The sequence below is a fragment of the Anastrepha obliqua genome, chromosome 2 (genome assembly GCF_027943255.1).
Source record: "Anastrepha obliqua isolate idAnaObli1 chromosome 2, idAnaObli1_1.0, whole genome shotgun sequence".
NCBI lineage: Eukaryota > Metazoa > Arthropoda > Insecta > Diptera > Tephritidae > Anastrepha > Anastrepha obliqua.
This window is the reverse complement of record NC_072893.1, coordinates 64,784,810-64,812,125: the sequence shown is the minus strand read 5'-3', so window position 1 is coordinate 64,812,125 and position 27,316 is coordinate 64,784,810. Positions and strand designations below refer to the sequence as shown.

At 36.5% G+C, this 27,316-nt stretch overlaps 2 protein-coding genes across 3 annotated transcripts in view; one reads left to right on the top strand and one right to left on the bottom strand.

Annotated features, from left to right (window-relative positions):
• Nucleotides 1-1,782: 1,782 nt before the first annotated feature.
• LOC129239148 (uncharacterized) overlaps nt 1,783-27,316 on the bottom strand; it is a 63,600-nt gene continuing 38,066 nt past the window's right edge. Inside the window, exons 2-7 of the mRNA XM_054874475.1 lie at nt 24,358-24,411; nt 21,706-21,981; nt 19,135-19,447; nt 18,894-19,044; nt 3,460-3,576; nt 1,783-2,011 (exon numbers count right to left, since the gene is read on the bottom strand). Of these exons, the coding sequence (XP_054730450.1) occupies nt 1,894-2,011; nt 3,460-3,576; nt 18,894-19,044; nt 19,135-19,447; nt 21,706-21,981; nt 24,358-24,381 (999 nt within the window). The 5' untranslated portion in view covers nt 24,382-24,411 and the 3' untranslated portion in view covers nt 1,783-1,893. The remainder of the gene's footprint in view (nt 2,012-3,459; nt 3,577-18,893; nt 19,045-19,134; nt 19,448-21,705; nt 21,982-24,357; nt 24,412-27,316) is intronic.
• Nucleotides 5,455-8,017, top strand: LOC129239147 (uncharacterized). Of its 2 annotated transcripts, none has more exons than XM_054874474.1 (2): nt 5,455-5,718; nt 5,792-8,017. In XM_054874474.1, the coding sequence occupies exons 1-2, from the start codon at nt 5,616-5,618 to the stop codon at nt 7,579-7,581; spliced, it is 1,893 nt and encodes a 630-aa protein (XP_054730449.1). In that variant the 5' UTR covers nt 5,455-5,615; the 3' UTR covers nt 7,582-8,017. The 2 variants fall into 2 exon arrangements, with proteins under 2 accessions (XP_054730449.1, XP_054730448.1); XM_054874473.1 differs by having other exon boundaries at nt 5,771-8,017.

Sequence of the window (27,316 nt, the reverse complement as noted above, 5' to 3'; positions counted from 1 at the left end):
TATTGATTTTTTTATTTTCTTCAAAAAATTTATTCGAAGAATTAGGTAAATATTTCCTATAAATGTTTGGAAAATGCCTTTGTTGTGACAGTCGTTAGCCCGATATACGAGGGCGGTTCAATAAGTACCCGTGTTTGATGACAGAAGGCGTTCGAGAGGGAAGTTGGTGTTAGCATCGTGGCACAACAAATTTCAGACTGATTGATAGTTTGATTTGGATTTGGCAGCTATTCGATTAGGACGTCTTTTGTGATTTTCGCTAAGATGAAAATGCGAGGAGATAAGAGCAAAGTTGGATGCTGTCTACGGGGACGCTTCGCCATCTATGCCCACAGTTAGATATATTGGTTCAACGAATTTAATCGTGGGCGAGAATCCGTTTTTGATGAGGAGCGACCAGAACGCCCGGCAGACGTGGTTACTGAGGAAATCATTGAAAAAGTCCACGACATGATTCTCGCTGGTCGACGAACGAAAGTGCGCGAAGTAACAGAGGTCATAGATGTGTCCACCGGAACGGCAATTAAAATTTTAAACGATAAGTTGGCGATGTAAAAATTGTTGGCCCGATGGGTGCCGCTATTGCTCACAAGCATCAAAAAGATGCGGCTGTTAACTTCGAAGCAGTGTTTGGAGCGGGATCAGAAGGGATTTTTGCGTCGAGTTGTCACCCTTAATGAAACGTGAACACTCGGCAATACTGTAGTGAGTTACTGGACCACTTTCACAAAAAATTGGAGGAGACACGGCCGCATTTGGCGAAAAAAGGTGCTGTTTCACCACGATAACGCACCAGCACATTTATCCGAATTTGTTGCCGCCAAACTGCATAAATTGCGTTATGAATTGCTGCCGCACACCCCGTATTCACACGATCTGGCTCCTTGCGACTTTTTTATGTTCTCTAACATGAAGAAATGACTCGCTGGAAAAAAATTTAGTTCTAACTAGGAAGTCATCGCCGAGACGGAGTCGTATTAGGAAGAGTTCGTTCAAATCCCATTTTTTGCAGGGGTTAAAGAAATGGCCGGAGCGTGGAAGAAGTGTATCTTTCTAAAAGGGGACTATGTTGAAAAACAAAAACAAAAAATTTTTGGAAAAAATCGTGTCTTCATTTCTAACACGGGTACTTTTCTAACCGTCTATCGTGGGAACGTGACATTATTCAAAAAGCATTTTCTACGTACTGTCGCCTCAGGGGTAATTACACTATCTCTGCCTCGTTTCATCCAGGTAAATATTTGTTTAAATTGCTGGTAGACTTCAAGATAATGGGCATCGGAGTTCCAGCCTTTCATAAAAGAAAAACCCATTGTCACACCACACGGCAAGTTGCACGGAAAGAATTAGAACCGACGTACGCCCTGCTAGTTCACTGGTACCTATCTCCAGACATCGATACTTAATCTAATTTAAAAAAGCGCTTGGGTTTTTTAATTTCGTGGTTAACGGCGTTCAATCTCAAGATGATTATGAAACCATGGATCCTTACGAAGGTGTTCCGGATTAATATTTCGTGTTGTTCTTCTCTTAATCAAAATACATAAATGGTCGTAACGAATATTTTTGGCATTTCACAAGAAAAAAAATTATTATAAATTTTTCGCAATTTAGACAAACAAAAAAAAAATTGGATTTAAAGCAATTAAGAAAATAAGCTGCCTCCAAATTATTTCAGAAGTAAACAAATACAAAAAAAATCTTCCATATATGTATATATTTTATTATTTCGTACAAAAAAGTGATAAAATCAAATTAAAAAGGCACAGAATTCGTAGCACAGCTTTGATCCGTCTTTCGTAAGCATTACTGCTTGTGGCCTCCAGGTTCATGCAGTCTGAGCTGTTGGTACTGGTGGTACCCTTACAGCCAAGTCTTCGTACACTTGTCGATTTAGAAACAACGGCACCTATCCACTGGACATATCGAACCGTAATTCAGGCATTCATCCATACAATACGTGTCCGCACCTTCACGTCCCTCCAATTCACCAATTGCCACACAATCCTTACTGCAAGGCAATGAAATAAAATTAAATTAAAAAATTGTTTATTAAAATTAAATTGTGAAAAAGAAAATAAAATTAAATAAATTAAATTAAAATGGAATAAAATTAAATTAAACTAGGAAAAACTTAAAAGTAAGATAAAAAAAACTTAAAATAGCATAAAATGAAAAAAGTAAAAAAAAATTTATTAAATAAGATAAAATAAACTAAAATAAAATAAGGTAAACCAAAAATTTATGAAATTAAATAAACTAAAATAAGAATACAAGCAAAAAAAAAAAATAAAAATAAAACGAAGGTAAAATAAAAATATCTATGAGAACTTTAGTTAAAAAATTAAACTAAGATAATATAAAATGTTTATTTTCAAATAAAATAAAATAAAATAAAATAAATTCTAGATAAATTAAAATAAAATCGAATAAAAATCAGTTTAATTAAAATTAAATCAAATTCAATATAAAAATTGAACTCACTAAATTAAACTAAAAAGTATAAAAGTAAATAAAATAAAATATAAAAGTTAAATAAAAAATATCTATAACAAATTAAGTTGAAAAATGTAATCAAAATAACATAAAATAAAATGGAAGAAAATAAAATATCATAAAAGGAAAAACTACGAAATATAATTCTTTTAAAATAAATATAAAAATATACAGCAAAAACGAAGTGAAATATAATGAAAAAAATGGAGTAAGGAAAAATTACATTTAATTCGATTTATTTAAAAAAAAAAATAAAACTAAATTAAATGGAAAGATAATAAAATATAAAAGAAAACAAAGGGTATTTCAAAAGTGATGCCTAAATGTCAGTTGTGCAAAACTCCTACACGGCAACTTTTTTTACGTAATTTTTAGCATTTATCAAGTAGTCAGATATATTATTTTACAAGAAAGAACAATACGTCAAAATTACTGAAATCTATTATGAAAATGGTCGTTCTTTAAGAACCAAAAACGCGAAATTCGTGATTTTTTTGGTGGAAATGATCGGCCGAATACGTCAACAATTCAAAAGTTAGGTGAAATTTCAAGAAAATAGTTCTGTCGAGAATAGAAAAAGGACTCGCAGACAAAAAACTGGACGTTCTGTTCACAGAATTGCTGCCGTAGCGCAAAGTGCTGCTGAACAACTTTCAACATCGATATCTCGAGGTTCTCAACAATTAGGCATTCATGCATTGACTGTTTGGCGGATTTTACGTGCTTATGGTGGACATTTAAATCGTGTAATTTTCCACATATAATAGTAGGAGCCATATTTTGCACAAAAATACTGAAACCTGGAAGCATCTAAATTTTTATATGTTTTATTTAAAAACTAAAACTAGGCGAGTCTTTTGAAATATCCTTAAAAAACTAAAAAAGAAATAACAAAAAATTAAAAAAAAAAAAAAAATTAAAATATTAAATTAATTTTACCACAAATTACAGTTCTGTACTTACGGACAATGACATGCAGATTCCGGACAGTTGGGTGGATAACGCAAGCAATTCGTTTCACACCAATTATCCATACCGGGAATGGTGCGGAACGCTGGAGCCGCAATACATTTTTGGTCACTGTAAATATAAAAGGCAAAACAAAAATATAAAAAATTGAGATTATAGTTAAAGTAGGTTTTTATATTATCAAATAGTAAGAGGAAAAAGTTTGTTGCGAGTGGATTCAATTTTAAGCAAAAAAGCAGCCAGAAAGATTTATGAATTATTACATAAATATTTACACGATCGTGTGGTGTATGAATTTACATAAAATATACGCATAAATTGTATTGTAAATTTAAAAGCATCAATAGAGTTACTCAAATATATAATATTTAATGGGATAAATAAATTCATGGACTTTTTCAGAAAAAAGCTTGTACCGATAATTCATGAAATTGCTTTGCATTTAAAGGGTGTTTTTTTAGCTGCGTGAGAACTATCGGTATCGATAGCTATAGTTCCATTTAACATTTCTGTTCAGTAAAGTTTGGCAATTCATCATTAGCATTCATCGTTTAACGCCAGAACAACGCTTCGGAATTGTGAAAATTTTCCTGAAAAGCATAAATCTGTTCGCGAAGTTCATAAAGCGAAGTAATGAAGAAGGCGGCGAAATGTAGATTCGTCGTCATTCTCAACATATTGTCCTTTATCCTTCGACTTTGTGGAAAATTGTACGAAATAACATTGGCTTACGTGTCTATAAAATACAGCCCGTGCAATAGTTGAAGCCAAATGATTATCGTTTGCGTCGCAGTTTTGCTGATTGGGCTTATTTAGGTTTATTGGAAAAAGTAGTCAAAAATTGTACTTATCTAATATATGTATATATTTTCTTATAGTTCTTAGATGAAACATAGGACCTAAATAAATAAGTTATAATTTGTTTGTTTAGAACTAGATGTTTAATTTGACTCCAGGAACGGCCTGCTCTGTCCGCCGCTGTCCCCCTCTGCTGCCAGTGACAATCCATGTGTTGGTTGGTCTCCCGCACATAAGGCTTCCTTAGGGATTCCAGTCTAGCGCTGTCCTTGCGATGTCATGCCGTGGTTTGCACAATGTGTGTTCGATCCATTTCCACTTGCGATGCATAATTTCTATGCGAGCTGGTGTTTACTCGGTAGTCACCGAAAGATCATAGTTGCTTATAATATCAGGCCAGATTATCCGCATTATCTTTCGTAGGCAACGGTATAGGATTGCAATGATTGTGATACAATACGGTTCCGTATGTCAGTTGTTGGTCCGCCTTTTTTGAAGAAGAATCAAAGTTTTTCATTTTTTTTTTAATTACAGCCAAAAAACATCGCAAGGTAACTTTTGCGCCACCTTGTAAAAGGTAGCATTTTGAGAAATGAGCAAGTCTTCAGCTACATCGCTACACGCCTCTCTTTAAGGTCATACATCTTATTGATTGCATCAATTAAAATCTTTTGGAAGGTTATTCTTTTAGTAAATAGAAAAAATTCAACAATTAAACATGAAGTCGAAGTTGTCATTCGAGGGATGAGTGTCAAACTTTTCCTCCACTTTCAGTCAAAATTTCTAGAGCTAGCAACCCAGTGACCTGCTAAGAGAGCCGATTTGCAAAGAGGAAACGAGAAAGCTGCTTACTAAGCAAGCCTTTTATTATCGAATCATGTTCACTTGCGTTTATGAAAAAAATAAACAATGCTCGGAATAAAAATAATTTTGGTGAAAGCGAATTCATATGCCCTAGAATTATTCAGCGTGCTTTGACAATCTGCAAGCCAAAAGCAAAAACAAATTACATGTAATATATTTTGTTTTTGTATTACTGCTATCACCTTGAAAATATTCGCCTTGTCTCCTGGCTATTAATCGTTTTTGTCAACATGTTTCGCAACAGAATGCGTTCCAAAATTCATGTTCAAATATTTTTGTCTAAGAAAGTAGACATTCGTAAAATGCTCATTATTTAAAAATTTTGAATGATAATATAAAAAAGAAAAATATTTCAAAATTTTTAAAACGCGTGCCACAAAAACAGGATAAACTAATTAAAATATAAAAAAAATTATTAAAAAATAACTATTTATTAAAATATTTCCAATATAAATATATAAACAGCAGAGCATCCACACGCATGGACAATGCCGAACGTCGTGAATAGATATAAACCGAATCCATTGATGAAAATGGAAAAGGAAAATGAGAATAAGGACTTGCGTCGAAAGTTGAAAAGCCTCCACAAAGGTGAGTTAACACGTCTGCACAACAAAATCAGTGTGATTACAAATGACTGCAGTAACCTTTCGTTCGCTCTCAGAGCGGTCACCAGGGCTGAACAGCAACAAGGAAACCGTTTGGGATCGATTGAGCAGAGTGAAGAAGAGCGCCAGTAATGAAGGGAATTTTTTGACTGGCTCAAAAAGTCGTACGCTTATACCGGCGAAGAGTTCGCTACGCCTATCACTAGCACGTTCGTCACTCCAACGAACGGTCAAAAGACCGCTCACACCGAACACTAATCTCAACAAGCGAGTTGCAGAGAAGAAATCTGTACGCAAAATGAAGTGCAAACCAACGCACGTGCAAGAGCTGGAGGAGGATGCGCGTACAATTGGTTGCAAACGTATGACATCTGTAAAGGAGATAATGACGGCGCGCAGTATTTGCAATTCTAAGACATCTTCAGATGAATCCGCATCGAAGAAAGCCTCGGCTAGGTCCGAAAATATCAACCAAGAATTTTTAGTGCCACGTATCGAAGATTATGAGTCGGATGATTTCGAATTAGATAATCAAATAGAGTCGCCGGATTCATTGGATGATTTTGTGATAGCACCACTTATGCCGGTACCTACCACGGAGTCATTGAATATGAGTGCCAATATAGCATCGAATTTTCGCTGTCTATTAGATTATAGGAAGAAGAATATGGCACCTGATGAGATATCGGTGATTAAAAATGTGGTGAAAACTGACGAACGACATCGACAGCTGCAGCCAAATGACTCTGTACTGTTCAAAGAGATACTAAAAACGCAGCTGAAAGAGATAGTACGTCAGGAAACGGTTATCAAATCGGCATTGCATAATCTAAACGAACAACCAGAGGCTGACTACCATCCCCCTACTTTGACAATACATGAGCCTATCACACCCGAATCTGGCTGTAAGAAACAACAAGTGGATGTGATTTTCAAAAATGTACCCACACTGGAAAAAGAGATTATCATCTTGAAAGCTTTGGGTGAAAAATTAGAGGCAACACTAAAGCGTACCGTTTCGCATGCCGATCTCCAGCTACTCGAACTCACCAAATTTGTCACACCCCTTGCCAACAAGTGGTACTACGCCTATCCGGACAATGTGCAATATGCAAGTATTGAGTCTGCGCCTAAGGGTGTACGCAGATGTATGGATATCGTACAGGAATTCCGCATGGAACATAAGACCATTGTTGAACTAAAGGAACAAATTAATCATCACTTTTATCTGCCATCGAGCAAAGATAAGACTGAGCTTAAGCGTACTTCGTTCAAGCGTTTAAAGGAGAATCCCGACTTGTTGATGCGTTACCTCAAACCAAAGAACACACTTGTGCCATTCAATGTGCTCGAGCAAGATCCCTGTTTTTTCAATAGTTTTCTCTACAGTCCCTGTGTGATAGGAAATATGGAGAGTTCTGCATCAGTGTCAAAGGATTCGTGCCGCGAGGAGGCGGGTGCCACGAAGATTCCCGTGAAGGATGCTAGCGATAGCGCAAGGAGTGCACGTGTGCCTTATAAGTATGTGAAAGAGCCGTTGAAGATCGAGGAGATACAAAGTACGCTAAACGATGCTCTCTTTAATGAGCAAGCTGTCGTGCAAAGTCCGGACAAGAACTTGCCGAAGCCGAATGACGCAAAGGACAGCGAGCAAGCGCGGCTGTGCGAGGCACCGGTGCGTGGGCGTAGGCGACGTCGTATACGAAAACACAATACCCCTTTGTCACCTGATAATAACTATGATCCAAAGACTAATTTGTTTAAGACCATACTAGTGGGTAGCGTGCAAATATCTGTGTTTCTCCTACTCATCATGGCCATCACATATCCGGACATAAGGTGCTGAAGTGTACGTCAGTATTCGATCAGTTAAGTGTTCCTATCATTTGCTTTTTATTATTCCCGCCGTCCCGGTGATTTGTTACTTCTTTTGCATTGTCACAGTGGGACAATTCGTTCGCTTTTCAAATAAGTTCACATACTTACTCGCAACTTTAATGAATTCTTATCTCTTCCAAATGGTTCGGTTTGGCCAATAATTCAAAATTTTGACTGAACAAGAAATTACAGAAGTGGGAATTTTTATAACGTAAATAAAGAGAATTTAGATTTCTGTAACTTCTTATACATCGATTTTCTGGTGTGTAACATTGCTATTTGTAAAAATAATAGATTTAATTTTCGAAATTAGCGAAGTTAAAGATACGAGCTTTTATAAAAAAAAATTGTAACTTATAAATGAAATATAAACTGGCTTGCGATTTCAAGCATATAAATAGCAACATCGTGAAGATTTCAACTTAGCTGTGTTTCAGTTACTAGAAAATATGGGCATTACGATGGCCAAACATATTTTTTTGATTACCCCCTGAATTTGTTCTATGACCAAAAAAATTTAACACCTATACCTAAATTTTTTTAATATATAATATTTTATTAAATGCAGCTAGGGCTTTAAAATTACTAATGAACTTTCATGCAAAAAATGCACTTTGTCCTAAGTATGGTATGCATACAAGGTGAAGTCCAAAACAAACAAGACTGACGTCATAAAAATATTTTTAATGGCGCCATCTTTTTAGTGAGTTAGTGCGTTGGAACTTACATCCCTAGCTGACTTCCAGTGAAAGTTTGGTGACATTCGGTTCAGTGGAAGCGAAGATATTGCGTCTAAAGTGTCAGTATGTTTGTCATCAGTAGGCTTGTACCGACATCCTGAAGAAAATTCCGGTCAATGACCTAAAATGCTCTTTCGAAAAGTTTTTAGATCGCGCCAGAGAGGACTTTTTTGAATAAAGTTATCAGAACAAAGCTCCTGTAGTTTCTATTTTAGCTCAGTCTTGTTAATTTTGGGCTTCACCTTGTATATTTTTTTCTAACATATAGTATTTTATCAAATGCCGCCAGCGCTTTGAAAATTTCGAATGAACTTTCGTGCAAAAAATGCACTTTTTCCTAAGTATGGTATACTTAAAATTTGCATATTTTCGGCCATTAAAATCGTCCAAGAGAGTCGTCAAAAATCGTTTAACGAAAAAAATAGCCGAAATATTTGAGTCGACTGGCAGTTTGCTTACGGCCATTAGCGACCCGGCCAACGACTGTCACTATAGCAGGTGCATGATGTCACACAAAAGCAGCAACAAGTCAGTCTTGAGAGTGCGAATGACTTGCTTCGCTTGGCCAAAGCCGAAAGCGGCCGATTTCCGAACATTGTGTTTTCTGACGAGAACATTTTTCAAATTGAGCAATTTGTAAACTCCCAAAATGGTAGGGACCGATCGTTCATACGAGAATTTGAGTCATCGATTGGCCACCAGGAGGCAGCACTCGCCACAGGTAGTGGTTTGGGCCACTGTAACCGCAATTGGGCGCTCTCCAATTGTTTTCATCGAGCTTGGCGTCAAGGTAAATGCGAAATATTATCGGGAAAGTATTCTGGAGGTTGCTTTGAATTCGTGGGCAGACAAACATTTTGGTGGCAGACCCTGGACGTGTCAACAAGACTCGGTACCGTCTCACAAAGCTCGAGTGATCCAAGAATGGCTAAAAAACAACGTTCCGAACTTCATAACATCCACACAATGGCTCTCAAATTCACCAGACGCGAATCCGATGGATTATTTTCTTTGGGCCATTTTGGTCCGAACTGAAAGATTCACCAGTCTCGAGGCGCTGAAACAAGCCAGTACGCGAGTGGTCCAAAATACCTGCAAGTCACATTCGGGCAGCTTGCGATTCGTTTCTGGGTCGTCTCAAGGCCATAGTCAAGGCAAAAGGCGGTCATATCGGGCAAAAGTAAATTGATTCTTAATTTTGTATTATTTTCATACATGTTTTCCTTTGAATTGAATAAAAAGTAATTTTCCAAACTAAATTTGTGGCCTTTTTAATTGGTTACACTTTGAGTGCCGGACCCTGTAAAAAAATAGACATCTGTGAACCCGAGATAATTGGAAAATATCATTTTTTATTCATAAATTGTAGACCCTCTGTTATACATACAGTCCGGTTCACTCGATTGAAGGAAGACGAAGATTAAAGGAATGGTTATTAAATCAATCGTATTTTACCGAGTAAAGCAAGGGTATCGGATAATTCAAGTGAAGACTGTACTTTGCTCGAAAAAAAAATGCATCGAAATATTACTGCGTCAAACGGTATTTTGCAGAAGTAAAACTTCAGCAGCTGTAATACTATACTTGATTTATTGGTTCACTCAATTTGCCTACATCATTGGCGCATTAAAGCTGTGAAAAGGTATCGTTTTTAAGCATTCATTGTTTTTGGTCGAAAACTTCTTTATTCTAATAAAATGGGAAAGTAGAACAGTTTAACAGATTGCGAAAAAGGACAAATTGATATCCCAGAGACACTTTCGAATCGCCAAATTGTCAAAAAGATTGGTCGTAGGTCAAACGTAGTGGATCTTTGCCTAAAAAAATGTGCCTCCTAAGGTAAGAACTACAAAAACAGAACTGCAATGGCTTTGACAGCGAAGGAACTCCGCAAAATCCTTGTGATTGCATCAAATTCCGCTTTTCCAACAACAAAAATTAAGGAAATGACAAATGTTGCAGCCAGAAAATCCAACGGCTATTCTAAAAGCCCCACTTCTGGAACCTAAAAAATTCCAAAATAAAAACACATTTGAATAAATTTTGTTAAGAACGCCGCCTCGATTTTGCAAAGGGTCACATAGAAAGTGGGGTCAAACCTTGGATAGCGTCCCAAAACGTTGAAACTTTAGTATGTCCACCGGATTTCCCAGATCTGAACATTAATGAAAATCTATGGGGATGGCTTGCTCGTAAGGTTTAAGAGAATGGGCAAACATTTGAAGACAAAAGTGCTTTAATTCGGGTCATTAAAACAGCCTGGTCTGAAATTTCATTAGGCTATCAGGAGAATTTGTACAAATCCTCAACATATTAGTGAAATAATTTATAAACAAGTGCTCGCTTTTTTAAGCTTTGAATAATAAATGTAAAAAAAAACGAGTTTCATATATTTGTTATTATTTTTTTTTTAGTTGGTTAGTGCTTCTATTCAAGTCAACCAATAAATCAAGCATAGTTTTACAACTGCTGAAATTTTACTGCTGCTAAATATTTTGGCTGCTTTAATAACCAAGAATTAAAAAAAAAAAACAATTGGTTAATGAAAAGTCCAATTTTCAATTAGTTCCTAATTTTCTTGGATAATTTGTTTCATTTGATCGGTAAAGCTCTGTGAACTATTAATAATCAGGTGGTAATTTATTTGCAGGAAAAATTTTGAAGTTGTTCTGTAAATAGAAGATTCTATGCCTCGATCGAGGGGCAGATGAAATTATATATATCATATACATATATATTAGGTGCGCAACTAAGTTCTCACTGTTTGTCAATAGATGCCGCCAGCAGTGTGTTCTAGAGGATTCTAACATAACCTAAACGTTATAAATCAAGCTTAGACATATCCATGGTTTTCGAGAAAAGTGACATAATTCAAAAATACAAAATACTGAGGTGGGTCAGTTTTCTAGATAATTGAAACGCCAATTCGATCACCTGACAAAACGACACTAACGCCATCTCTCAGAATTGCTTCAAGATTCGCTTATGACGCTTTTCCAGATAAAAATATATATACTCTGTAGTTGATTTTTGCTTTTAACGGCAAAACTCCGAATTTGAGTTAATTTTGAGTTGTGTCGCTTTTCTCGAAAACCATCGATATGGTAAACAAACTGCTTCGACACATTAGTTATTTTGTTTTGGTATCATATACTTTTGGTTTTGTGAAAATGTCTGATTTTGTGCCGAATAATCGTCATTTGCGGGAAGTGTTGATTTTCCTCTTTCATTCGCATCGAAAGCTACAAAAAGTTCATGGAGATGCTGCTTTAAGTGAAACAACGTTCCGAGATTGGTTCCGTCATTTCAAAGACGATGATTTTAATGTTGACGATCGTCCGCGTGAAAGAAGGCCAAAAACCTTTTTGGGTGTTTGGCCGAGCTCCTCCTCCTATTTGTTGAGTGCGTCTTGATGTTGTTCCACAAATGGAGGGACGTACAGTTTCAAGCCGATTGGTAGATAGTTTTTTATGAAGAGATTTTTCATGGCAGAAATACACTAGGAGGTTTGCCATTACCTGCCGAGGGGCGACCGCTATTAGAAAAAACTTTTTCTTCATTTTTGGTGTTTCACCGAGTTTCGACGCTTCGTTCTATCTGAATTCCGAATGGTAATCACGCACCAATCCATTCGGCTACGGCGGCCGCCGACAGATGATTTTACAAGTGGATTTTTCATAACAGAAATGCACTTGGAGACTTGCCCCTGCTAGCCAAGGGGCGACCGCTATTAGAAAAAAGTTGCTCTATCTTTTACTTTTTAATGCCCACAGTGGGTATCGACTCCGAGCCACTAAAGGATGATCAAGCTCATTTCATTCGGCTTGCACGGCTTAGACACTGTATTACAAGCATTATTATGTATTGATATATTATTTTTACTCTATTATATCAATTAATACTATTATCATTGATGTTATTATAATTTTCTACTACTACCTTATATTATTTTATTATTTTTATTATAAGTCTTTTATTATATTATCATCAATAATTTTTATTACAATTATTTAAAATTAAAAATAAATAAATTAGTTGTTCAAAATCGGTCCACCCTAATATCCATTTACACATTCAGCATTTGACACGTTTTTATATGTGTACATCTGTAAAGTGCTTTTGCCGGTTCACGTTCATTCCAGCCATTGCTTTTAGCGAAGTCTACAACCCAAGTTTTGCTGAACACCAATAGCTAACTGAGCTAAAAGATGTCGCTACTTAATAATTTTTTTCATTGCATAGCTGTAGGCTCACGTACAGTGCAAAAAATAACGAGCGGAATTAATACTTTTAACATCGTTTGATAAATTGCATGAAAATCGCTATGAACGCTTCTTCACAAGAATTGTTGGAACAAAGGAAATGGAAAAACGTTGAAGGCGTTTCTTGAAATAATAATAATTCATTTTAAGTTAACCAGTTATTAGTATGCAGTGTTGTGCGATGAAATGGAATGACTTCTAGCTTGAATTTCATGAAGCAAATTCCTGAAAAACGATTTGAGATGAATATTTTTAATTCGTGTGTATGTATGCACAACATCAGTGCGGTGGTCTATTCTAGCTCTACCAACTCCTTCGGGGAAAATTTTAAATAATCTTTATAAGCCAACGTTGCATTATATACTTGCAAAAAAGCGGTCGGCATCAAATGGGGACTAATACCTCGTATTACGCACTGGCTCTATACTTCTGTAGTTAGGCCAATCTTAATGCATGGAATACTTGTATGGTGGCCATTTGCTAAAGAGGCGACTTGCGCTTAAACCATGAATAAGGTCCAAAGAAGAGCTTTTTTATGCATCTTTGGCGCTTTAAGGACTACCCCAAACAACTCGCTGGAAGTGCTAATCAATTTACCTGCTCTAAATCTGGTAGGGAAACACGTGACCGCCGTCTCGACGCTTAGACTCAAAAGTATGGCGCTATAGAAAGACCGGTGGCTTCGCCACGCTTCTATTTTGCACTCTCTGAATAGTCACAAACAAGAAATAGACTACTCTATCCCTAGACTCACCTTTGAAAGGCTCTTCAAGACGAGTATACCGTCAAGAAGGGAATGGCAGACACCAAGACCATGGAGAAGGGGAGAATTAAATTTTTATACAGATGGTTCCAAACTAGATAATAAAGTTGGCTATGGAGTTTTCTCGCAGGAATTAGGACTGGAACTATTCGTTCGACTACCAGACTACTCCAGCGCCTATCAGGCAGAGGCTGTAAAAGAAGTGGCTACATATCTAAATACGCACGCCGTAATAAAAACGACTATAAATATTTATATTCTCGGATAGCCAGGCGGCCATCAAATCAATGAATGCGGCTTTACTAAGATCGAAGGTTGCACAGGAATGCCGGGCGGCTCTAAATGATATTAGTGACGTATTCAAGGCCAGCCTTATTTGGGTTCTGGGACATAAAGATATTGAGGGAAACTATAAAGCTGATGAGCTAGCCAGAAAGGCTCCAACTGGTCAGTGATAAAAGTACCATTGGCATACCCGTGGCCACGAGTAAACTAATAATAAAAAACCACATTATTTAAGAGGCCAATAGGTCATGGAGAAATGAAGATATGTGTCTAACAGCTAGGCTACTATGGCCGCAAATAAACAAGAAAAGAACAAAGGAATTGCTTAGTCTCTCAAGAGACAATATCTCGAAGGTCGTGGCTTGTTTAACCGGTCACTGGCTATTTGGCAGACATTCCTCGAGACTAGGAGTTTTCTCCCATGAATATTGCAGAAGTTGCAGAGATGAGGAAGAGGAAGAAACAGTCGAGCACTTCCTTTGCAATTGTCCAGCCCTAGCTAAAATCAGAGCAGGTTGTCTCGGTAAATACTATTATATTTTAATTCTCTTACAGAACTGTCTGGCATGGGGTTGGCATCAATACTACGTTTCATAAGAGCCACAAAATGGTTCCACGAAGGAAGATAAATGTGGTTCCCGTGTAGCACAGTGGTATCACAACGGACCTGTAAGGTCTAAGTGAGTTGGTCGTGCAGACCGACTACCACCATAACCTAACCTAATCTTATAAGCCCAATACCTCGAAAATGGGTAAATTTTGTACAGACGACTTTTTCGCTAACTCTCTATATACTGCGTTAAAAAACTATCACACAATGTGTTTGTTTCCTACTTAATTTCAATATTTTTTTATGATTCAAATATAGTTCATTCTCCTACAACCTAAATTCAATTGGCTATTAAACTGCATATTCAAAATTTTTCTAAGCATTCCGGAAATTTATAGAGTTTTTTTATTTGCACAAAGTTTGAAACTTATATTTATATGGTTTTTGTGTAATAATCAACTATATTTTCGAAAAAATTAACAAAATTAAATTAGAAATAAATAAACTGCCAAAACTTACTTACATTTATGTGATCTGATCAAGGATGACAACCCGTTACCGGATTGAATCCGACTGCAAAACTGGTTAGTAAGTTGTGCTATGGTTATTTAAGCCAGTATAAGTACAAGGTGGCGCAAAATTAATCACCCTATCGGAAGATTTATAATTTGTTTTTTGTGACAAGTTTGACGCAACAACAAACAGCCAAACAGTGGACTGCGTAAAGGGCAAACTAAAGTTTTTTATCACTCAAAATTATTTTTTTATTTAGTGAAAAAGTTACTCAAAAACCAAATGGAATAATTAAGTTTGCGCGTATAATCGTTAAAATTTAATACTGGTTTGGAACTATCGAAAAAGGAATTCGAAGTGTCTCACCAAGAACTCATCGATCCTATTTAATACTGTGATGTAGAAGGGCCATATACACCCACCATCACACGACCGAGTTACTTGTGAGCAAAAGAGTCGCATATGAATTCACTACTAGTCAGCTTCCTTAGTGCAATCCACTGGTTCGGAACCAGCGCCTGCTAGTCAGAAACTTTCTCCACTTCCACACTCGGAACCATTCTGAAAATCCGAAGGAGGGCCAAAGTTTTTAACTAGTATTTTGAGTACTGAGTGCCTCTTGGAGTGTTCGAAAAAAAAATTCTGATGGAGTAGTAGATTTATCAGTTCTACAGCGACATAGACGTAGTGCAGCGTATAAACATCCAGCGACTTCATTGGCTAAGTCGAGTCGGTTTCGAAAGTATTCGATGCGGCACCTGAGGGTGAAAGCAGATGTTGAATTCAGCCCTTCCCTGAGTTACAAAGAGCAAGTTGAAAAGAACATGGTGTTTTGAATTAGCGCCTCTTGGCACGGCTTTGCCGCAAAGCTTGAATAATTTGATGTGAAGTTCTAGCTTCGGAGGGTGACTATTCCAATCAAGGGGCAGTAAATATCAATCACAGTTATAATTTAAGATCTTATGTAAATGACAGTTGAGTTGAAATATGTATACCGTTTTTTATAGAGAGTCCGGACTTTGAATCTAATGATAAAAACTGCTAACGTCAAATAAGTTGTTCTGCAGAGAAATAAAAAAAATTGGTGAAGTAAACAGCTCTCAACGTTTTTCCGCTTTATATTGAGGATTAAGGGGGCCTGTTATCAGACGGCTTCAAAAAAATCGATATTTTTGTTTACTGCAATCGATAGAAATATTGTAGGAGAATATGCCCTAAAAATTGTATAACGGAATCCAAAGTGATTTCGGAGTTACAGGCCTGTGTACCGTCCCTCGTGTGAGTATACTCTCTACCTTCTGAAAACTTTGAAACACGTTTTCTCAAAACCATGTTTTTGAAATAGGCGTGTAAGATTAAAAAAAAAAAAACGACGAAAGTTATCGTTTCAAACCGATAATCTATATAAAGATAATTAAAATGCGCAACTAATTAATTAACAAAATAAACAAAAATAATAATTTTTTAATGTTATTTAACACATTTTCTAAAAAAATGCGAAAAAAAACACTTTTTTCCAATAATTAATTTTGTTTTCATTTTTTTAAATTTTTATACAAGAGTAGTCTATTATATGCGATAAAGCCTTCTGAATAAGACAATACGAGTATTCTTTTGTGTCTCAGGTGAAAACTACGAGCGCAATCTTACACGCCGTTTTACTAGCGCGCAACGAGAAGCTGTGCGAGATGCCTCATATGTCCGCCATTTTTTTTTTTTATTTATGTTAAAAAATTGTTTATTACTCTTCAATCATGCCTTCAAATAAATGCAAAAGAGTATTCCTGTGTGTCGCTTTTTTCGCCTCGAAAAAAAATTGAGAAAAAACACCTTTTTTTGAAGCCACTGATAAGAGGCCCTCCTTGAATCGAAATACCATAAGCAGATGGTACGAAATGGCCTTCTGATAAATTGTCAATTCTTGAACGTATGGAAATAAGTGCTCACATGCCTGTCAAACTTCATGTCTTCCATGATTTTGACGGCCACCAGAGTGTGCCTCATTTTCGATATCTATCAAGAATGATAAAATACAATATTTGGCCGCCCGAAGCAAAATTGTGAGAGGAATTTTGGTTGCTACATTAGACTGTTTAGCAGTACAATTGTGCCCGCTTACTTCACGTCGGTAATTGTTGCCGGTGATCGATTTCATTTTTGAAATATCGATATTTTAATAGAAGCCAACACCAAAGGATTATCATATCATCAGTACTAAAATAAAACAACTCAGCCAATTGATTTTTATATTTTTAACAATGAATTTATTATAGTGTATTAATATACTAGTTATGTATGTGTAAGTAAATTACTTGTATTTTCGCAAATAGTATTAACAGTTATTTAGATTAGCTGCATAATTAAGTTTTCCTGCTTTATATTCTTTTTAGTATACAAAGCGTAGGGTGCAGTACTATTTTCTTTTTCTTAATTTATACCAATTTTTCAATTTATCTATTTACATATTGCACACCAGGTAATACCAAAACCAATTGAAAGAAAATAAATCTAAAAGTGATTAGCTGCTCTGCGCCTTCTTAGTTATGTACTAGAATTGCAAAAGTAAGCAAAATAAAGAAATGAAATAAAAAAATGAAATAAAGCGGATAAGCAAACAGCTCAGAATGCTAGCTAAGGATTTGTCAATTTCGTTTTTAAAACCTCACTGTGATAAAAAAAATATATAAAAATAAAAATTAAGCAGTAAAAAGCAACCAAACATACTAGAAGCAAATATACATATGTAGATATGTATGTATAGGTATAATAAGTGCGGTTCCTATTGCTCTCAGCTTAATGCCGTGTAGAGTTGCTAGAAAAGCGAAGCAAATAAAAATATTCAGTTGAAAGCAAAACCAAAATCAGTTGAGGGTGAGAATACGTCAAAAATATTAAAATTTGTTTAAGTGGTTAAGGGTAGAAAGAATTTTCATACATTTTAATTTTTTTTGTGTTTTTTTAAAGTATGATATCTTAAAATTATTGTGTGAAAATTTGAAGTGAATGCGATAAATACTTTCCGAGTTATTTAACAATTAACAAAGGGCGCTCGGGCGCTCGATAGCAAAACTTTAAATGCGTTTTTCTCAAAACTATATTTTTTGAACTGGTGATCACTGTAGCGCTTGGTAGATTTCAATAGAATTCGTACTGAAATATTATGAAATTTTGAAATTTATACTAATAAATATATTAAAATTTATAACTTATGCCTGTTCTTAAACAATTTATTGTCGGTTTTTTTCTCAAAAATCTGAAAAATATTTCCTGAGGCCGCCATATTGTTAATTTTGAAAAAAAAGCTTCGGACAGGCACAATATTGTCTATTAATAAAATTAATTTCTCTTGTCCGATTGACTTTAGATGGACTTGTGATGATCACCGCAAGGGACTTCTGTAGAAACGAGTTCCACACAAACAACGATAACTTTTACAATTTTTAATTTTTTTTTAAATTTATTAATGCTATGTTTTTATTTTTGTAAAATAAAGCAATTGACTGTGGGAAAAAATATATTGAAAATCATAATTTTTTTGGGTCTCTAACTACCCCTAACCCCTTAAGGTCTTTAGAATTTTCTGTAATATGGTAAAATTGTAGGACAGGATAATAGATTTTTAGTTCCCAAAGAACTTGAACAAAGTTTGAAAATTGTGTGTGCTGCACACAACGTGCAACGTTATACTAATCTTTTTTTTAAACAATAATCTTTTTGAAGTCAATCATTAAAATTTTTAATAATCATTATTTTAAACATAAATATTTGCCCTCATTTTTTTGAATATAATATTTTTTAAGTCCTTGGTCATATTTTAACAAAATTTTAATATCTTATAGAGCAAATAAGGCTTTCTCAGATTATTAAATACTTCAAAACTTTCATTAAAAAAATTTAAATAAAAATTCTTATATAATTTTTAGTTACGTTAAACCGATTTCCAAAATTTTCTCTATACAACGATGCCGTTAAAATTTCACCGTGCATTACAAAAAAAAAAAAAAAATATAATTAGTAATAATAATTAATGGACCTTTTAACAGTTCTTTAGTTATTTCATTTTTCGCCTATGAGCGATACTTTGGACGTATTCTTACTACAAAATCAATTTTTAATCATTAAAGTTTAAACCTTTCCATCCACACACCCCTTCTCTTCAATACTTACCGCACAATTAGCGGGAACACATTATTGTCATCTGGCGCACGATAATCTCTATAATAGAGTAGATATGGAGATTTGTTATTAATGAAGATCGGTGGTACGCCGCCGCCCGTGTTGGATACAATCGCAATATCAGCACAATTGCGGAAAGTTTCTGTGCAAAAAAAAAAGAACAAAAAAATGTATTTTTGATTCTCAACTCATAAATGGACCTGTTGAAAATGAGGAATGAAATTTCACTTACCTGCCTTGCCACATCCCACCGCCTCGGTGCCATTGTTGCAAGTGCCCCACATGTTGGCCGTATAGTAGGTCCATTGCAGCACACATTGCGTACACGTAACGTAAGGTGGCAGGCGTACACGATAGCGGAAGATCTCCTTCTTGGGTGCATCGCGTGGTATTAGGAAACGATGCTCCCGACTACCGGAAATGTAGAGCGGATAACGATCGAAACAAGCTTGAGTAGCCTCACGACGAGGATTGTTATTGGGGCAAAGGAACATCTCGAAACGACCGTAATGATTGGCAGTGAGCTCAACTTCAACTTCGATTTCCTAGAAGCATAGAGGATACAACGTAAAAAAAAACAAGCAAAAAAATAAAAAAATAAATAAAAATAAAGTACTGCACAACATCAACAATAAAAGCAATAAATATAACAAGGCTTCGACCACGATTTGTGGAAAAGGGACTAGGGAATAATAGCTGTCAAATAGATAATACATCGATCGGAAAGGTTACGCCTGAGTTTTCTGTAGTTTCATTGCTTGGTATCAGCAGAGCTTGTAGAACCTGCCCAGTGCTGCCCTGAATGCCGTTTTGCACTTACTTCCCATCGACTTTACATTACTTCCCTCGCTGCTCAAAGTGCAACCAGGTTAAAGGAGTCTGGCCTCTGGAGACAATCTCTCAAGGGACATGGTAGTATATTTAGGCAGTTAACACCGTAATTCTCTGAACTTCGGACAGAAGTCTCTCTTCAGGCAGAAGTCCTTGCACTCCTGCAGGGAATGCTTAGGGAATGTAGGACTAAAGGAGATATCAATATTTCGTCAATAGTCAAGCCGTAAGGAAGAGATCAAATCTCTTGGGTGTGCAGGTAACATTTCTCTGATCTGGGTTCCAGGACATAGGAACATAGAGAGAAATGAAATGGATGATGAGCTTCCCAGGAAGGGGACTAAATTTGTCTCAGAGACCATTTATCCGGTTATCGGCATCCCTGGACTGTTGTTAACGGTGAATTGCATAACTTATTTCACAGGGAAGCGCAGAAAAGATGGAGCTCCGTTTCTTCATGTGCTATTTCGAAAACCCTGTTGCCCCAGTACAATATATACAGGACTCAGAAATCCCCTTTGCACAAGATGTGGGAACCTTTCAGAGAATAAGGCTGTTGAGCACTTGCTCTGTAAATGTCCAGGTTTGGCAGCTAAACTAGTAAGCTGACTGGGTGCTCCTTTCTTTGACAGCCTGGGGTAGTGAACCGACCTAAATCGCATCAATCTTCTCTGTTACATGAACATCTCTTGGGGAGTGCCAGAGTGGTACTTAACCCATTTACTACCTACTAAACTGCACCTACCTACTTATTGCTTATAAAAATAAAAATCCATGTTTTCAATTAAGCTTTAAACTCAGATTTCATGTATTTTACGTGACTTATGCGCCGAAGTTTCATGAAAAACCTCTTTAGCTTTTTTCGCTATACATCTTTCTCTGAAAGGGACGAAAATACCCATATGTGAAGGAAGCGCCCTTTCAACTGAGAAGGTGCAAATTTTGATCATTCCAAAAAAAAAATTGAATTTTTAAAACGACATACAGTCTGTGTCAGAAAAAAGGAATCGCGATTATTCATGAAGTATAAAAGATATATATTTAATATTTTTTTTACATGGAAGTATGTACAAAACTACGAGTCCCAATTCCTCCATAAGCCGTGTAGTCTTCATCGTTGCCTGGCATCTTCTTCATGCCTTAAACCAGCTAGGCAGGACTAGCGAATTTGACGTACGAGTTGCTTTAAATCATGGACTGACCTTCCGGCAAGATGCGTTTTCATAGTTCCCCACACATTTTCAGTGTGGTTTTGACCATGTGGGACGATAGGATCTTCGCCTCCTTCAGTCGACGTTCGAAGGTGTTGATACTCAGATCTATTCCCTTTTTAGCAAGAACTGACTGTGCTTGGCGTAGTCACAAAAAAGGGTCCCGCTTAAAAAGTCGGATGATCACTTTACCTTACTTTTTTTCGTCACTCGCTTCAAGCTGCACTCGGAACAGTTTTGTACACTTTATACCGCTGATTCCACGTCACAACGAACTTTTTTGATTTTTAATCATTATTGCAGCCGCGGCGTAAGATAATTTCGGCCCTTTCGAATGCGTGTATAAAAATACCGCCTCAAAACGCTTCGCGTACTTCTGACTCATGTTTGTTTGATTGCGTTTACGGGAACGTTTCGAACGACGCTAACCTCAGTTAGCACTGGCGTCGTAGTCCTTGAGTGGGACTATTACGTAGCAGAAAGCAGAACGAAATATATGGTATATTGAAGTTACAAGAAAAAAATGGTTATTTTCTTCTCACACAGACTGTATAGTAGATATTATTTCTTAGACTCCTTTCCTATATTCCATTGGTCTAGTGTTGTTATTTCAAAAAAGTTGGCTCTGGTTGCATAGTGTAATATAAATTAAATGTTAATTATGTATAAAAAAACTTAATATAATGGAAAAATATTGTAAGCTTTAACTACTCTTTTGAATGAAATAATTTACAAATAAAAGTAAAAATGTATTAACTCACCTGCCCCGCCGTATAGTACCGCGAAATGATACCTTTCGCAAATTCACCACCAGCCTCATGCGGCCGTGGCGTCTTCACATGATACGCATCACCACACACTCCACATTTGCCCGAATTCTGTTCCCATTGCACTGCATATCCACCACAAAAGAGTTCATTGTCATTGTAATTCACAGCATTTGGAAATCCGAAACGCCACATTGCATTTCGTGCGGGCGGGTCCATAAGGCGTCCATGGCCGTGCACGGAATGTAGCTTCAAACTGCAAATTGCAGCCTAAGACAAGCAGAAATTATTTTATTTAAGTGTCAATGTGCTATTTAGACGTCATATTGTATGTATAGGTATATGTATCGGGTGTTTTTTAAAAGCTTGAGAACTTGAAATGGTAATACAAAACAAAGACATTGTTGGTATAAACTGTTTTTTCTTTTTCTTTTTATAAACTGGTAGATGATTTCATGGCATTTATTTTTTGGTAAGATATTCGGTATATGTCCGCCGCCGCTACGAGTTACATGGTCCAATCGATCAGTCCAATTGTTGACAACTTATTCCAATAAATTTGGCGTTGTATGCCGTCAATGGTGGTTGGATATTGTAATAAATCGATTGTTAAGCGAGCTATGGGGCAAGTTGCGGTGTCTTGTTGTAACCAAATGTCGTCGATGTGTAGCTGAATAATTTTTGGAAACAAAAATACGCGATAGTGCTCGCCATTCACCGTAACGGTGGCTCCTTCCTCATGAGAACCGATAAATGCGGCCAGTGTTCTATGAACTTCGCTAACAGATTTATTTTTAGTTAGTAAATTTAGAAATAAATTTCCACAATTTGTTGAGCGTTGTTCAGGCGTCAAACGGTTCACGATGCCTTGCCAAGCCTTACTGAATGGAAATAAACAGTTTGCCATTCTTTCTTAGCTATCAAACCATAGTTTTTGATATAGATAGTTCTCATGCAGCTAAAAAACACCCGATTTATGGTACTTTTGAGAAATTTAGTTCATGAACACTCCACAACAGTGAGATCGTCTGCACAGCTCTAAGCCAGAAGAGCTATTAATTTATCGTTTTAGCGAGTGAAAAAAGTACCCCAAAATTATTCAGTTATCATCAACGGTAGGTTTGAGATAAAAATCGGCAAAGTTTCTTGCGAAGAGCTGGTATACAAAGCTTTAAGAAATGTACTTCCAATCGTACTCCAATCAACAGCGATCTTACATATGGTAGAGTCACTAGTGGTCAGTAATGTGCCAATAGATTATTTGAACTTCTATTTAAATGAAAATCGGCTTCATCATTCAAAAAATAGTACGAGTATTTGCCGCATTTTTACGCTAATTGTAAGCGTCAGGCTTAAGAGCTTGCCCAATTTGTATTTTGAAGCGCTAAAGTCCAAGCTGTTTCCTCAAGATGCACAATTTTGGAAGATATTGGAAGTCCAAGGGCAGCCCCTCCCTTGTGTGCGTACTAACGTGGACTATCGTTCAAACTTTTAGCGACGATTTCAATATTTTCATTTGTCATCGATGTCCGGCTAGGCCCCGGACCGTGTGCTGTTTACCACCGAACGTGTTGCTTCACCCATGACGAATCAATTCTTTAAGTGGGGCAGCACGTAAACATCGAATACTGTAACGTGAACAAAATTTATAACGAAAAGTTACCCACGCATCATTGGCCATGAAATAAAATTCGACCGTGAAGTCCATTACAAGCACGAATATCTATGGTGCAAAGTATTCAGATGGTGTGGCCAAGATCAGACCGTTAACCGGTTCTCAGCGAATTTGAAAGAATCAGCTGATTGGCTGACTTCACCGGAGTCATGACAAAAAATCTGAGAATGTTTTGGTGATATACGAAAAAAAAGCAACACAGTGTTCACTCATGTTGCTTCGTTGCCTTCTGAACCATAACTGATTTTAGAGGTGTACACTTTAACAATCCGTTATTCCGCTCTGAGCGAATTTGACAGAATCAGCTGATTGGCTGACTTCACTTGGGATCTTGTATACGAAAAAACTCAACCAATGACACTTCATTGCCAACTGAGCAACAGCTTATTGGACGAGTGATTGATTGTATGTGAAATGATCGTGCAGAATTCGCCTGCCGAATCTCTCAAGTGACGTGCCAGCCGAAGTTTCCCACACAATTCTGTTTATCACCGTAGTTAAAGAGCAAACCTTGTAAATCTATCATCCTTGGAGTGGACAAGTGTGTGAATGCGTGTGAAATGAGAGGGCAGAATTCGTTTGCCGAGTACTCGGTGATACTCGTATTCCTCAGACAATTTTGTTTTTCACCATTGTGGATTGGCCAAACTGAGTTTGATAGATTACCTTGACAAATAGCGAGGCTAACGCGGTTCTCTCTCTGTTCCTACGCTCAGTGATTAGGGAGAAACTTTAAATTTAAAACATAATTCTGCCACTGGACACCCTGTACATGGGCATAGGGGTAGCAACTTTTGAAAATATTATAGAGAATCCTTCTATTGCACGCGTCGACGTCTATTTGAACTATTTTGCTATTTTTCATAAGAAAACGAATTAAGATTGACAAAGTCTTAATTAGTTGTGCAAATAATAGATTACCACAGCTAAAAGTATTGCATGTAAAAATTACAAAACTTTTCAAAACTTACCAATGCGACTAGAAGATACTTCATTCTATTTTATGGGTGTTGTAGCTGTTTGGCCTAGAAGAAAAAATTAATTCATTTACATAAAAATTGTCGATTAAAAATCTTATAAATATATTTAAATTCTTTTTTTAAATAAACTTCAGCGTAGTGCTTTTGAGTGTATAAGGAAAAAAAGCAAGTCATTGCTCTTCAACTCATCGACAGAGCCAAGCAGTTCGATATAAAAAACACCGTAGGTAGTTAAATTAAGACCAGAAGTCGTTGTAAAGCGAGTACTGGCAATTATCGCACAAATGGCCGGCCAGAAGGACGTCGACTTTGTAGGAATACAATGCCTGTATATGTGCATGCATGTGCAGATGTATGTGTGAAATAATAATCTGTTGTTTATAAACTAATTGCTGTAGTCACGTAAGTAGGTAGTAATGAGTGTCAATTAACCAATTTCCCATTGGCAGAGGAATCAACAAGGATCAATTTGTATGCGTACACGTATGTAGACTGAGTAAGACAGTATATTAGTATGCATACATACATATACGTCAGAAACTATAAAAGGAATATCTAATGATCAATTTTTTTTAAATCCAAAATCAAAGATTATTAACCCTACAAAAATTGATTAGTTTTTATTAACTATTAAAGTCAAAGGCATATCAGCTCCATTAAGACTAAACCGGTTCACCATTCTTTTTGGCCCATATTAAAGATCAGATCTAGCCGATTATCTCGGAGTTGGGCTTTTTCTGTACTATGAATTATTAATTAAAAAAATATGAATACATAAATTAATCAGAGATATATTTGCATACGACTATTTCATAGCATAGCAGGGGTCTGCGCTTATGATTTGTTATTTTACGATTCGCGTTAAAGGTGCGAAGTAATAAATATGTTTACTAGGTTTGTTGTCCCCAACAGGAAATAAAAAATAAATCCATTTTTTTCATATAAAATATTTTTTTTTTTTTTTCATTTTAAAACCATTTTAAGATGAAAAATGCAACGTGAAATTTTTTTAAATAAATTTTTTTTTTATTATGTAACATATAGTTTTTTTCAGAACCATTTTAAAATGAAAAATGCATCGTGTTGACGTGTTTTTTTAAGGAATATACTTAAATCAAAAGATAAATGTATACATATTTATATATCATGGGGACTTATAAGTAGTGGAACGTACGACTATAACATTGATATGTTGTCAGTCGGAATAATTTAAAGTATGTATATGATGGCACATTTTCTGCATTTTTAATTCAAAGGATTCTGGTTCAAGTGTATTATTATAAAATGAGAGCAATAACTAAAAACTTCAGTATGCATAAAAATTATTGGTGCGCAACTAAGTTCCCGCTGTTTGTCCATAGATGCCACCAGCAATGTGTGCTAATCGATTCTAACATAACCTCAACGTCATAAACCAAGCTTAGACATATGGAAAACAAACTGCTTCGACACATTAGTGATCTTGTTTTGGTATCATATATTTTTGGTTATGTGAAAATGCCTGATTTTGATCCGAATAATCGTCATTTGCGGGAAGTGTTGATTTTCCTCTTTCATTCGAAGAAAACGACGGCTGAAGCGCATCGAGAGCTACAAAAAGTTTATGGAGATGCTGCTTTAAGTGAAACAACGTACCGGGATTGCTTCCGTCGCTTCAAAGACGGTGATTTTAATGTTGACGACCATTCATGTCAAGGAAGCCCAAAAACCTTCAAAGACGGTGAATTGGAGGCATTGCTCATTGAGGATCCATGTCAAACGCAAGAAGAGCTTGCTTCAGTATTAGGAGTTATCCGCCAATCCATTTTCAAGCGATTGCAAGCTTTGAGAATGATTCAGAAACAGGGGACTTGGGTTCCTTCCAACTGCTCCATCGGCAAAAAAGGAAGGGTTTTCTTCATCGCATCGTGACGGGTGATGAAAAATGGATTAATTACAGCAATCGAAAGAAAAGAAAGTCATGGGGACGCCCGGTCATGCTTCTGCGTCGTCGCCTCGGCCGAATATTTACGCTGCGGAGGTTATGCCAAGCGAAACCATCACTGGGGATCGGTATCGACTTCAATTGATGCGATTCATGCGGAGAGGCATGAAAAAGTGATTCTACAGCATGACAACGCTCAGCCTCACGCTGCCAAACCCGTTAAAACCTACCTGGAGACTCTGAAATTGGAAATCCTACCCCACTCGCCATATTCTCCAGACATTGCGCCGTCCGATTATAACCTGTTTCGATCGATGGCACATGGTCTAGTTGACCAGTAGTTCCATTCATATGAAGACATCAAAAAAGTTTGATCCGTGGATAGCCTCAAAAGATGGGCAGTTTTACCGCGACGGTACACGAGATCTACTAGAAAGATGAGGGAAAAAGTAGTACCCAGCGATGGGCAATACTTTCAATGATTCACTTGTAACCATTTTTTTCAGAATAAAGTCGTATTTTCACGCTGACGTATTTTCCCCCCTCTACGGCGCAGCTGACTATTTTTTTTATTCTACTAAATGTCAACAATACACAAAAAAAATTTCAGCCGGTATTAAATGAGTTGTTAAAAATTTTTTTTCGACACGTTTCGCATCCCACGCACGTACCCACCGCTACTGGACCAGCTGACGGTTGGTTTCGTTTCCATTGGCATGAAATGATGAGGTCAAAATGACCCCTGGTTCCCGGACTATGATTCTTAGTATATTTTTGCACGCCTATGTCGAAATTAATTTTAAGAATGGATATACAAGATAGCACACAGTTAATCACCCTATCGGAAAACTGGCAATTTTTGACCTTTATCAAAATAAATATTTACATCACTCAAAATATGTTTTTATTTAGCAACAAAGTTATTCATAACCAAAATTGGATGATTAATTCCTGAGCCACCTTGTTGTTACTGTTTTTGTAGCAGCATAAACATTCCCTATACAATTACAAGGATTGCTGCTGGAG

Coding starts and splice junctions, on each gene's coding strand:
- LOC129239147 (XM_054874473.1), top strand. CDS start 5,616: ATGCCGAACGTCGTGAATAGATATAAACCGAATCCATTGATGAAAATG. Junction 5,719..5,770: donor GTTGAAAAGCCTCCACAAAG/GTGAGTTAACAC, acceptor AAATGACTGCAG/TAACCTTTCGTTCGCTCTCA.